Source organism: Ahaetulla prasina, chromosome 2, assembly GCF_028640845.1.
Source record: "Ahaetulla prasina isolate Xishuangbanna chromosome 2, ASM2864084v1, whole genome shotgun sequence".
Taxonomy (NCBI): domain Eukaryota; kingdom Metazoa; phylum Chordata; class Lepidosauria; order Squamata; family Colubridae; genus Ahaetulla; species Ahaetulla prasina.
In genome coordinates, this window is record NC_080540.1 from 148,899,880 (window position 1) to 148,913,152 (window position 13,273).

At 42.4% G+C, this 13,273-nt stretch overlaps 1 protein-coding gene across 7 annotated transcripts in view; it reads right to left on the minus strand.

The window, feature by feature from the left end:
• Positions 1–8,959, minus strand: part of RHOT1 (ras homolog family member T1) — a 51,983-nt gene extending 43,024 nt beyond the window's left edge. The window contains exons 1-2 of one of the 7 annotated variants that reach the window (XM_058168653.1): positions 8,728–8,959; positions 831–889 (exon numbers count right to left, since the gene is read on the minus strand). In XM_058168653.1, the coding sequence (XP_058024636.1) occupies positions 831–889; positions 8,728–8,764 (96 nt within the window). In that variant the 5' untranslated portion in view covers positions 8,765–8,959. Of the gene's footprint in view, positions 1–830; positions 890–8,525; positions 8,607–8,727 lie in introns of those variants that run through there. The other 6 variants (XM_058168656.1, XM_058168658.1, XM_058168652.1 and 3 more) reach the window with 6 other exon arrangements.
• Positions 8,960–13,273: the final 4,314 nt, after the last annotated feature.

Genomic DNA, 13,273 nt, shown 5'->3' on the forward strand with positions numbered 1-13,273 from the left:
TCCCATGACTAATAAGGTTTGATATGAAATGATAGCAAACAGCTAGAACACTATATTCCTTATTATTGATTTTTTTTCACAGAACATAATGGATAACAATGGAACTCTTACAGTTCTCCATTCCATTCTCAGATGTTCAGTGATTTTTATCCAGTCATTCATCACAGTAGCCAGTCTCATATACTGGCATATTTTAGCCTAATGGAAATTATGGCAATAAAATCTTGCATGCTAATGGTCAAAAATATATTGTTATACTGTGGGAAACTTTGTTTTTCATAATATCAACTACAAATAGAAATGGCAGCAATATATCCTAGTGGTTGAACTGTTAAATAACTTGTATGTATTAAACTTGCAAATTTCTTTACATAATTTCACAGATTTTTGAAAGCTTATAAAGAAATCACTCTTTTGTGTATCTAGAAAAAAAGAGCATAAAATATATACTTTTAGAAGCAAATATTTATTTTAGACTCCAAGCTTATGCTTTTGGAGTTTTTGTATTTCTATTAAGGGCTTTAAAAATATAGTGAAACATGAACAGATTAACCAGGGGACGCATATCTGTTTCTAATGAACACCTGGCATATTGACAAGTATGCAACTATTGTGATTTTATATAATTTACAATTATATAATATACAATTCATGTAAAGATACCCTTTACAGATGATGGCAATGATGTACTGTAATTTGCATCAAACATCATTAGCAAATGTAACTCACAGCAGAATGCTGTCCACTGTATGTGTAATCTGGTACGTCAAAGTCCAGCAAACTGAAATTTAATTTCACAAGGATTTTTTAAAAATCAAGTGAAAACTTACCTCTTCAGGAAATTCTTCACTGACAAGAGACATGATAAGTGATGTCTTCCCAACTCTGGCTGTGAAATTGAGAAGATGAACATTCCTGAAGGATTTCCATAGGTAATTCTTGGCCAGGGTGGGGGTGGGGGGACGAGGGATGGTGTCAAAATTAGTACCAGCAATAGTACTGCTAACCAGCAATACAGCAATACAACTGTAGGCAAAGCCTTCTAAAAAAAGAGCAATGGTTCTTTGAAATGACAAATATAAAAGTAAGGCAAGTACAATCAATAGGTGAGTCCTACAAAGCTTTCTCACTTTTTAAAAAGAAAATCTTAATATAGGTCAGCTAATAGGACAAAAATATCTTTGCATGAATATACAGCAGTGGTCCCCAACCTTTTTGTTATCAGGGACCGGTTCTGTGGAAAACAATTTTTCCACTGACTGGAGGGGGAGGGAGAGATGGTTTTGCACGCTACCTAGATCTCAACATGCGTTGACAAAGCTTCACTCCTTGTGCAGCCCAGTTCCTAACAGGGCATAGACTGGTATTGGTCCATGGACCAGAGGGCTGGGGACTCCTGATATACAATAACTCCTTTTCAAACAAGATTAAAACTACAACATCCTCATAATAAAGAATTGTGGGGTTCAATTTTAACAAATGAGATTTCGTCAAATTACTGTACTGATCAACGCTTTTGAAGATTACTGGATTACTACATACCAGGATAGCAATTGATTGTGATTTTCTTTCTGCAACACATTTAATTAGTTCAGTTGTAGATTGGTTACAACAGGGATGTCCAAACTTGAAGAGTGGTGGACTTCAACTCTCAGAATTTCCCAGCCAGCAACTTGCTCTTATTTATAGCTCATGCTGGCTGGGGAATTCTGGGAGTTGAAGTCCACCACTCTTCAAGGGGACAAGTTTGGACATCCCTGGGTTACAATATCTGGGGAAACATCATAACCAGATCAACTGATCTAGTCAACTAATTCCAGGTGGTCAAACATAGCCGAAATCATACCTAGTGTTGCACTGAGTCAAATTAATTACATCTAATCAGTTGTGATATAAATACGCACAAATTAATAATATTAGATTGCTGTAGTAGCCCAACAATGCTTGCTGCTGGCAGCTCCATCAGGAAAAAGCGAGGAATCAGTTCAAGGCTCATGGAATTGATGGAAAAGGAGTTCGGGTCACATGTAATTCCAAAATGGGAACTTTTGGCCCACTTTTTGTGATTATGCTCCACTTTAATTTTTAATGAAATCTGACAAGATTAGTGTCTGGATAGGTTACAAGTGTTGCGGAAACAGAGCTTAGATTTATATATATTATTTTTGAATGAAAAACAAATTGTATTTACTAGATTGAGAATAAATTAAGAAGTCTCAGAAGAAACACCACAAATAATGGCCCAGAATTCTCACTACAAGTAGTCCTTGATTTACAACCATTTGTTTAATGACTGTTTGAAGTTACAATGGCACTGAAAAAAGTGACTTATGACCATTTTTCAAACTTATGACCATTTGTAGCATTCCCACAGTCACATGATCAAAATTCAGATGCTTGGCAACTGACTCATATTTACGGTTGCTGCAGTGTCCCAGGGTCATGTGATCACCTGTTGCGAACTTCCAACAAGCAAAATCAATGGGGAAACTAGATTCACTTAACAATTACTAACTTAACAACTGCAGTGATTTGTTTAATAATTGTGTCAAGGAAATTTGTAAAATGAGGCAAAACTCACTTAACAAATGTTTTACTCAGCAACAGAAATTTTGGGCGCAATTGTAGTTGTAAGTCAAGGACTATCTGTATTTAACTATGAACCAACTGGTGGATACCATGTGACATTGTCATTTAAACCAAAAACTGTCATTTCAATGGAACAGAATGACATACATATTCTACGTCAATTAAGTAAGAAAGAATAGGAGAAAGCTAACTTCTTTCTGAGGGACGTGGTGGCTCAGGGGCTAGGACGTTGAGCTTGTTGATCGAAAGGTCGGCAGCTCGGCGGTTCGAATCCCTAGTGCTGCCGTTACTTGTCCCAGCTTTTGCCAACCTAGCAGTTTCGAAAGCACATAAAAATGCAAGTAGAAAAAATAGGGACCACCTTTGGTGGGAAGGTAACAGCGTTCTGTGTGCCTTTGACGCTGAGTCATGCCGGCCACATGACCACGGAGATGTCTTCAGACAGCGCTGGCTCTTTGGCTTTGAAACGGAGATGAGCACCGCCCCCTAGAGTCGACAACGACTAGCATGTAATGTGCGAGGGGAACCTTTACTTTTATCTTTTAACTTCTTTCTGAGCCAAGAAAACTTTTGATGCTACAGCTTTGGAAGATTTTTTTAAAAAGCCTTTTAAAGTCTTTGTCTGACAGGAAGAACTGAATGAGCATAATGACTTCATGAAAAATGACTGTTGGCCAAATAGGATATTCAAATGACCGTGAGTTTCCTAAAGTTAGGTCTTGTTGAATCTTCCTATCAGAAATAAAAGTGCTATTAATACTCTTAAAACTGGTAGAGCACTGAATCTTCTTGCAGATGGGCATATAGTTCCCTAGGAGATATGGACATCTTTTTTCATGTTTGGTTTGTATACAACTGGAATAAAAAATTAATAATGATAATATCTTGACTTGAGCTTGGCACTGCAAGCTTACTTTTACTATCCAGAATCATAATAGAGGAACATGTCCTTTTGCCTGTGAAGACTGGATTAGATTAATTTTCCTTTCTTTTTAAAAAAATTCCTTTATTTTCTGTTCATATATCAGCCTGGACAAAATCAACCAATAAAAACCCAGCAAGTAGACATGTTCAGCTTAGTAATGACTTTTTGTGGCATAAGTCAAAAGCATTATGGGAACAGCTTTGTGGAAAAGCAGAATTTTAATTCCTATTTACTGCATATAAAGACACATCTTTATGTGGTGTATATGTAAGCCCATACATGAAAATCATCTCAAATTTGAAGCAACTGCAGAAGAAGTGAGTAATCAATCTTCCATTAACATTTGTTCCGCTATCACCAAACCCATCATTCTTGTGATTTAAATTTATTCACTAAATTTATTTGTAATCAAAAAACATAAATGGGCACAACCTTGCTATATTTTAAAAAATATGGATTTGTAAAGTTCGGTTGAGAATTTTCAACAAATGAAAACTGTACAATTGCTTTAGAAATCTAAATTTAGAGACACATTGATGTATGCAGCTGTAGACATGAGTGCAACTACCACCACATATCAATCCAAAGGACTTCAATATCATCAAACAGTATTTTTCTATGGTAGCAAGGCACTTGTTCAGATTCAAGCCAAGTACCCAGAAAGGATGTGATTTAGCTTTCCACACTTCACAGCTTTAATAAAAATTATTAAAAATTGTCCAAAGGCTCTGTTATGCAAAAGTTTACGGTGAGATATTTTAGCTTTCCAAAATGTTAAACTGGCTGTAATGTTGCTGATATTTCCCGAAAGTAGCTAATATCCTAATTCTGTTTTCAAAAAACATGAGTTGCCCACATAAGTAAACTTCAAATGCGTCATAGCACACAACTAAAAATACAGTTTAACAATTGGTATATTTCTAGTATCATTTCATGCCCGAATCTTAAAACATTGACAATTACACGTAGTCCTCAGCCTACAACCACAACTGAGTCCCACATTTCTGTTGTTAAGTGAGATATTTATTAAGTGAGTTTTACCCCATTTTACGACCTTTCCTGCCACACTTGTTAAGTGACTCACTGTAGTTGATAAATTAGAAACATGGTTGTTAAGTAAATCTGTCTTCCCTGTTGATTTTACTTGTCAAAAGGTTGCAAAAGTTGATAACATGACCTTGGGACAGAGCAACTGTCATAAATGAGTCAGTTGCCAAGCATCTGAGTTTTGATCACGTGACCATGGGGACGCTGCAACAGTCATAAGTGTGAAAAATGGTCATAAGTCACTTTTTTCAGTGTTGTAACTTTGAACGGTCACTAAATGAACTGTTATAAGTCGAGGATTACCTGTATATTAGCAGACTAACCTCTGTATCTCTCAATGTGTGATCCTTCACTGCTATGTTTCAATTTTATACTGAATTTATGGAAAATGGCAGGGAATGCACTCAGGAACATTTAAATTAGTGATGTGCAAAGTATTTCAAATAAAAAAGATCCTCTACATTCAAATTCAGTTCTGATCGTTCTGGAAACATTCCAAAACAATTTCAGCTAAAGTATTTCCAGAACTGTCAGTCTCCTAAATAAAAAACTGATCTTGATATGAAAGGACTTGGGAAGAGAGGAATTATGTACTACATATTATGGGAATTATAAAAAAAATTACATCAACATTTATATCTGTCAATTGCAGAGAAGCAAACCCGTTTTTCTAGAATCGAATTATGCTATGGAAATTTATGAAACCAATTTCGCTCTAAGAGTACACAGTTCTATAACAATGTCAGAATGCAAGTTTTTTTAAAATATTATTTTCAGACTATAGAGTAAAAATTAAATAATACATTCTAAAGATAAGTATGTATGACCCTACTCCTGTCGAAGAATGCTTTAGGGTTTTTTTTTTTCCCCTGGCAAACAACATTTCCCTAAATAATAATTCTGTTTTCTAAATTTAGGCTCCCAATTTCAACAGTCACTAGATAAATCACAGCACAGCTAAAGGACAGCTTGAAGATTTTGGTCTCAGACCAATCTTCTGAACAGTAACAGTCTTGTCATATATATGAACCATATGCACTAATATGAAGAAGCATCTCTGACAGTACCATTCCCAGAGGTGAAAACTCCCTCTGAGAGAGTCAATTTGGTGTTGTGGTTAAGTCACTGGGCCAGAACCCAGGAGAACATGAATTCTAGTCCTGATTTAGATACAAAATCAGCTGGGTGGTCTTGGTCCAGTCATTCTATTTCAGCCCTAGGAAGAAAGCAATAGCAAACTATTTCTGCAATCTTGCCAAGAAAACTGCAGGAATCTGTCCAGACAATCACCAGGAGTCAACACTGACTCTAAGGCAAACACATACAAACACAAACACACACCCACAGAGTCCTTGAGAATTCCACTTGCAGCCTACATTCAGATGATTTTAAATTCAGCTTCTTCATGCTTAGTCAGATAGCAATGTAGTCTATTATCTAATCAACAGAATTGTAGGAGAAGATATGCGTTTGGATTTGATCTGAAGACAACACACTTCGTCTCAAATTGTACTTTATTGTCAGCAGGCTGTCCATTACCAGCTTTTCTGATTTTATAAGTTGTTTGCAATCTGCATAAAATGAATAGTCAACCAGTTCAAAATGCCAACCTATCTATGGCTTTTACGATGCAAATCCCAATCCTTGCTTTTTGGAAACATTTTTCAAGATCACACAACCAACCAATAAGTCAGGAGACAGGATAATAATCTCTTAAACAAATCATTATTTAAGTGTTCCAAGAAGATAAAACACACTCTCCATGGCTGAATTCTCACAGATTATTTTTAACACCATTGACCTGGAAATTGAAACTAAACACAAATGAACTAATAACTAAATATGTGTAAATTCTCAGTGCAAGACTATGTCACCCTGCATACCCAAATAAATGACCTAATGCCCTCTGGAGGTTTTGGACTTTATCTTCTATCAGTCTCCCTATAGTGGCTAGTAGCAAAAAATATAATTGGATGAGATCAAAATCTCTGGAATGCATCAGGTTGCTATCCTGAGAAGAAAACATTGGTTTGAAGAACAGGAACTCCTTCTGATTTATAAATATTTCACAGTATCTGGCAGGTACTTATGCAACAGTTTTCTAAGTAATTTAAAAGAAAAAAAATGATGGGGTCAAAAGAGAAAATAAGCACAACAGAATTATTATTCTCAATTCCCACCCAAAATCTCATCAAGGCACTAACAAAGCTTTAAGGAAAAGTCCAAACTCTCAATTCTTGAACTACTCTAAATACAGCAAATCAATCAAAACTATTTTAATTAATTAATCCCTCAAATTTCAACAATAATTCATAATTGCTGGATTCACAAGACATCAGTCATTAATATTCAGAGCAATCTTGGTGACTTTACACAATATTACAGTAGCAGCCAGTCATCTATTTTCTGACACTATTCACACATCATTCTTCGTTAACATACAACCCAAAAAAGCACATTTAATGACACACTCATCAGAAAATAAATCTTCCCCAACTTGTTACGCAAATTAGGTTGCTGCTCATTCTGTAATGAATATGCATTCACAAAGACTTCAACCTATAAGTATCATGCCACATATTTAAAATACGGACCTAATAGTCTGTATTCCATATACAGTACAGAACACTTAATAGCCAAGCATAATGTGCATGCCAGAGGACAGATTATCAAAGACATGGTGTAGTTAAGTAAATAGCTAGATCTGAATTAACTGTAGCCTGTGAGTACCAGATATTTTGCTCTATAACTTCAATAAGCCCCAAACAGAATGACCAGTAATCACGGATTGAACAATTTATAAGTCAAAAGATCTGGAATCTAATATATTTCTGAGGTGCCCTGTCAGTTTACTTATGTAAGAGCATACTTTCGACAAATATATTTTCTCAGTGGAAAATAGAACTCTGTGTATAATCATTTAGCTGTAAAATACATTATTAGGACATCTGCTGAGGGAGCATACAGTACTTTGGACATTCTTGTCCAAAACCCTGTTTTGAAAACCATATTTAGAACCAAGATGAGTCAAAAAGCCTTAGGCCCAGATCTCCAGTAAGGTTATGTTTAAATAATCAATGAAAAACTAGCAAGAGCAGCTGGGTTTGGGTTTTGTTTTTGGTTTTTTTTGTGAGGGGGAGGGGCAGAGAAAACTTTGTGAGTCTTATTTTGAGGAAGGACAGCTGGTGCCCTTGTGACACCAACTTGCTACTGTATAAAAAAAACCACACAAACACAACAGCTTTGATCCAAAATATAAAAGCAGATGATGAGCTGGCCCTGACAAAAGATGGAAAGGAAAGGAAAGCACCTTTTCCAGATGAAGAGATTAAATTAACTTGCACATTTCTATATCCTCATCTGTCCTCCAAAGAATAGGCAAGCCCCAAAATTAAAATAAACCTAACCCCGTATGAAACCAGGGTCCCCATCAAAATAGGAGTTTGGATGAGATTACCTAGCGTATGCCCTCCTCAGCAGGTGACCTAGTAAGTGTATTTTAGAGCAAACTTCATCCTTATACCCAAAGAGTTCGGTTTTCCCCTGAGATAAAAATACGTTTGCAGAATATACCTTTATCTCTTCAGTTTTGCTCTTCCACTGCCCTTCTCTACACCCCCTTCTCAAATTTCTGCATCTCCTAAAACTAGTTTCCCTCTCCCTCTTCTTCAGCCTGTTTCTCCCTCCCTCTCCCCAAGGTCCTATTAAAATCCCATTACTGCACTCTTAATCCTCTGTTTTCTTCTTGCTTTCTAATACCCAGCCCGGCTGTCCTTTCCCTCTCCTACTTTCGCTTAAATCCCCGCACCTGGTTCTCCGCCCCAACACTTTCTCCTTCTTCTCCCCAGCCACCTTTCGGCCAAGTCCACCCGAAACGCTCCCTCCCCTTTACACACCCACACCTCCGTCCGTTCCAGTGAAAAAGGAAGACGTTAAAACGAGACCCACGTGCGGTCTGTCTTACCTTTCGCAAACGTCGTCCTCCCCATCGAAGCCCAAAGCCAGCCAGCCAAACAGCCTCTGCTCTCACCCGGTTCATTCAGCGGGGCGAGCCGGCTTCTCATCTCTCCGGCCCAGTCCCCCTTCCTTCCTTCCTTCCTCCTCCCTCCCTTCCATGCTGACCTTCCCAGCCGCTCCCTCCCTTTCCCTTCCCTCCCCTCACTCACGTTCTCCCACCAGCAGGATCCTCACGTCCTTCTTCATCGTGCTCTGCCTCCGCCTTCTGGGTCCGGCGGTCCGGCTCACATCAGGGCTTCGGCCAAGGCGAGTGGTGGTGGTAGGGGGGGAAGAGGGAGAGGGAGGGGGGAAGAGCCACGGCCTACTACGCTCGGCCCGCTCGCGCCGTCCCGCCTCCCAACAGCCGGCGCGCGCTGGCTGGGTCGCTCCCTCCCTACCTCCCTCCCTCCCTCGCGCGCGCGCCCGCCCCTCCGAGCGCCCGTTCGCAACCTTTCCCTCCGCCGACCATAGACGGGAGGCTAGAAAGGACGGGCGGCTTTGAACTTCCGGAGCTAAGTTCGCAGCCCTTCAACAGCAGGGAAAGCGCTCGCTCTCTTTCTCTCTCTCTCTCTCTCTCTCTCTCTCTCTCCCCCCCCAGGTTGCTCTATGAGCGCTCGGCGTTTCCGGATCGTCGAATCGGAGAGGCAGTCTGATGGGGAGCAAACCGGAAGTGTAATCCATGCGTATTCTAGAGCAGGGGGTCTCCAACCTTGGTCCCTTTAAGACTTGTGGACTTCAACTCCCAGAGTTCAACTCTGGGAGTTGAAGTCCACAAGTCTTAAAGGGACCAAAGTTGGAGACCCCCTGCTCTAGAGTTTAATTTTTTTTTTAAAAAAAAGCACGCGCTCAGGAGCACAGAAGCACCTTGGGGTTTTTCTTCCCTCTTCTGTAATTGTAATATGATTTATATTATGGTAGTATAGCCTTTATTGTCCTTGTACATCATGTATACAACCAAAATACAGACAACATAAATAGTATAAAGAATAATCCCTATGCAAGTAATTAGGTGGGGGAGAAAGAAAAAGAAAAACTAGTCATACGTTTAATTTGGAAAATAATACGAAACTAACATGCAAGTATTTAGGGGTACAATATACACCTGGCATTTAACGGACTGGGAGAAATGGGTTGCTGGAGAGCTGGTGATAGATTTATCGTTGGTATCGCTAGAGTTATTTGTTGCATAGTTTAAGAGATGTGTGTTCAAAATTCATTTTAATTTCATCTGTTTTTGAAATGTCTGTGCTGCCCTACAGAATTAAATTTTCTTAGAATTACAACTACTGCAATTATTGTACAACATAAACCCGGAGAAAGAACATCTCTGGTTTTTGTTAACTTTTTTGCCCTCCACTAGTGTTAAAATCTTGTGTTCAAAATGTTTTTATCTACCCAGATGTAATTTATTGGCTTGATATATTTGATGTGATACTGTGTGGGTACATAAAAGTCAACCAGGTAACTGTCAATCATTGACTGAAAGATCTAACCCTTTTGATGGAGGAAAACTGGCACAAGGCCACTGAAATAAGCAGACATAAATCCATTGGTGCTTGAAACTCACTAGTGTAAAAAAAGAGAACAAGAACCTGGATGCTATTTATTTTAGCTTCCAAGATAGGGAGTTTTCCTGTAAAATCCATTACAGCTTTTAAGTAAGATCCTCTAAATCAGAGGTCTTCAACCTTGGCAACTTTAAGACCACAAGTCTTAAAGTTGCCAAGGTTGGAGACCCCTGCTCTAAATCACTTCTTTTTGATGGGTTTCTCAAAATATTTAAATAGCCTTGTTCTTCTGATTATGTATCTCAAAATGAGGTGTTAAAAGATGGAAATATGTATTTGCCTAGTACATTATCCAAAAACTAATTTGGACAAAATCTCAACTTACAACTCTGCAAAATTATGTGTTTAAGCAGATGATGCTCTTTCTTCTTTTGCTCTGCCTTTGATCATATCAATCATATTGTGCTGGTTCAATATGTGCGGCATCAGGGCATCTGGTCTGAAGGCAGGGGGGGAGGGGTTCGTTCCAGGATTAGAGGGTTGTTCCATCTGTACGGTAAGTGGGAGAGGCAGATATGGCAGAGGGGGGGGCCCATATCGAGTGTTGGGAGCACGTGCTCGCTGCTTGAAAGCGATCACGTGCTCCGGCCCCTCAGTCCCTACCCGTTCCTTGGGCGGCCGTGATCCTCAGAGCTTGGATCTTCGGTTGATGTTATGTAATGCCCGGTCCGTGGTTAATAAAGCTCCCCTGATTTGTGATCTTATTCAGGGGGAGTCCGCGGACCTTATGGGCATTACGGAGACCTGGTTGGGCCCAGAGGGGTGGGTTCCCCTTGTCGAGCTGTGCCCCCCGGGTTTCCCAGCATTTCATCAACCGAGGGCCCAAGGTAGGGGTGGGGGGGTGGCGGTTGTCATTAAGGAGGATCTAGAGCCGAGGGAGGCCACTGTTCCTCAGATTGCCGGCTGTGAATCCCTCTATGTGAGGTGGGGCCATAGGAATCAGTTGGGCTTGTTGATCGCGTACCTGGCTCCTTGCTGCGTGAACACAGCCCTGCCCGAGCTGTTGGAGGTACTTGCCGGTGTGGCGGTTGAGACCCCCAGACTTATGGTTATGGGGGATTTCAACCTGCCATCAGCTGGCTTGTCATCGACTGCAGCTCGGGAGTTCCAGGCTTCCATGACGGCCTTGGACCTGATTCGAGTAAATGATGGCCCTACACACATGGGAGGAGGCACGCTGGATCTAATTTATATCTCTGGACAGTGGTTAAATGATCTGGAATTAGATGATTTAGTAACAGAACCGTTGTCATGGACAGATCATTTTCTCCTTCGCCTAGACCTCCGAACCGCCACCCACCATCGCAGGGAGACGGAACCTATACGTTGGTTCCGTCCCAGGCGCCTGATGGACCCTGAGAGGTCCTTATGGAGCTTGGGCCAATTCCTGAGGATCTGGCCCATGGCTCGACTGAGGAACTAGTTGCGGCCTGGGAACAGGCCGCGGCTGGGGCCTTGGACCGGGTCGTGCCTTTGCGGCCTCTGACCCGGCGCAGGTCTCATCCGGCCCCTTGGTTCTCCGAGGGGCTGAGGGAGATGAAATGCCGGAGAAGATGCCTAGAGAGCGCCTGGACGGCCAGTTGTTCCGAAGCTGATCGGACACTAGTTAGGTCCTATTCTAGGACCTACCTAGTGGCAATGGGGGAGGCGAGGCGCTCCTACGCCTCCACCCTCATTGCGTCGGCAGATAACCGCCCGGCCGCCCTGTTTCGGGTGACCCGCTCCCTCCTTCATCAGGAGGTGCGGGATGACCCTTTGCAGGGACGTGCCGAGGAGTTTAGTGGTTATCTATACGATAAAATCGCTCAGCTCCGGGATGGTCTGGACCGAAATTGGGATGATCCAAGCGGGGGAGAGGAGGCACATCTTGTCGAGTCTGTTTGGGATGAGTTTGACCCTGTGGCTCCCGAGGACGTGGACAGGTTGTTGGGAGGCTTCACGCCACTACATGTTTACTGGACCCGTGTCCTTCCTGGCTGGTGCTGGCCACTCAGGAAGTGACACGAGGCTGGCTCCAGGGGATTATCAACGCTTCTTTGTTGGAAGGGGTTTTCCCTGCCGCCTTGAAAGAGGCGGTGGTGAGACCCCTCCTCAAGAAGCCCTCCTGGACCCAGCTATTTTGGATAATTATCGTCCGGTCTCCAACCTTCGCTTCGTTGCGAAGGTTGTAGAGAGTGCTGTGGCGCGACAGCTACCCCAATACCTGGATGAAGCCGTCTATCTAGACCCGTTCCAGTCCGGCCTCCGACCTGGATACAGCACGGAGACAGCTTTGGTCGCATTGGTGGATGATCTCTGGAGGGCCAGGGACAGGGGTTATTCCTCTGCCCTGGTCCTATTAGATCTCTCAGCGGCTTTTGATACCATCGACCATGGTATCTTGCTGCGCCGGTTGGGGATTGGGAGTGGAGGCACCGTATCGGTGGTTCTCCTCCTATCTCTCTGACCGGTCGCAGACGGTGTTGACAGGGGGCAGAGGTCACCGCGAGGGGCCTCACTTGTGGGGTGCCGCGGGGTCGATCCCCTCACCCCTTCTGTTCAACATCTATATGAAGCCGTTGGGTGAGATCATCAGTGGCTTTGGGGTGAGATACCAGCTGTACGCTGATGACACTCAGCTGTACTTTTCCACCCCGGGCCACCCCAATGAAGCTGTTGAAGTGCTGTCCCGGTGTTTGGAGGCCGTACGGGTCTGGATGGGGAGAAACAGGCTCAAGCTCAATCCCTCCAAGACGGAGTGGCTGTGGATGCCGGCACCCCGATTCAGTCAGCTGCAGCCGCAGCTGACTGTTGGAGGCGAGTTATTGGCCCCAAAGGATAGGGTGCGCAACTTAGGTGTCCTCCTGGATGAACGGCTGTCATTTGAAGATCATTTGACGGCCGTCTCCAGGAGGGCCTTCCACCAGGTTCGCCTGGTTCGGCAGTTGCGCCCCTTCCTTGATCGGGATGCCTTGTGCACAGTCACTCATGCGCTCGTTACCTCTCGCTTGGATTATTGTAATGCTCTCTACATGGGGCTCCCCTTGAGGTGCACTCGGAGGCTTCAGTTAGTCCAGAATGCAGCTGCGCGGGTGATAGAGGGAGCTTCGCGTAGCTCCCGCGTAACACCGCTCCTGCGCAGACTGCACTGGCTACCTGTGGCCTTTCG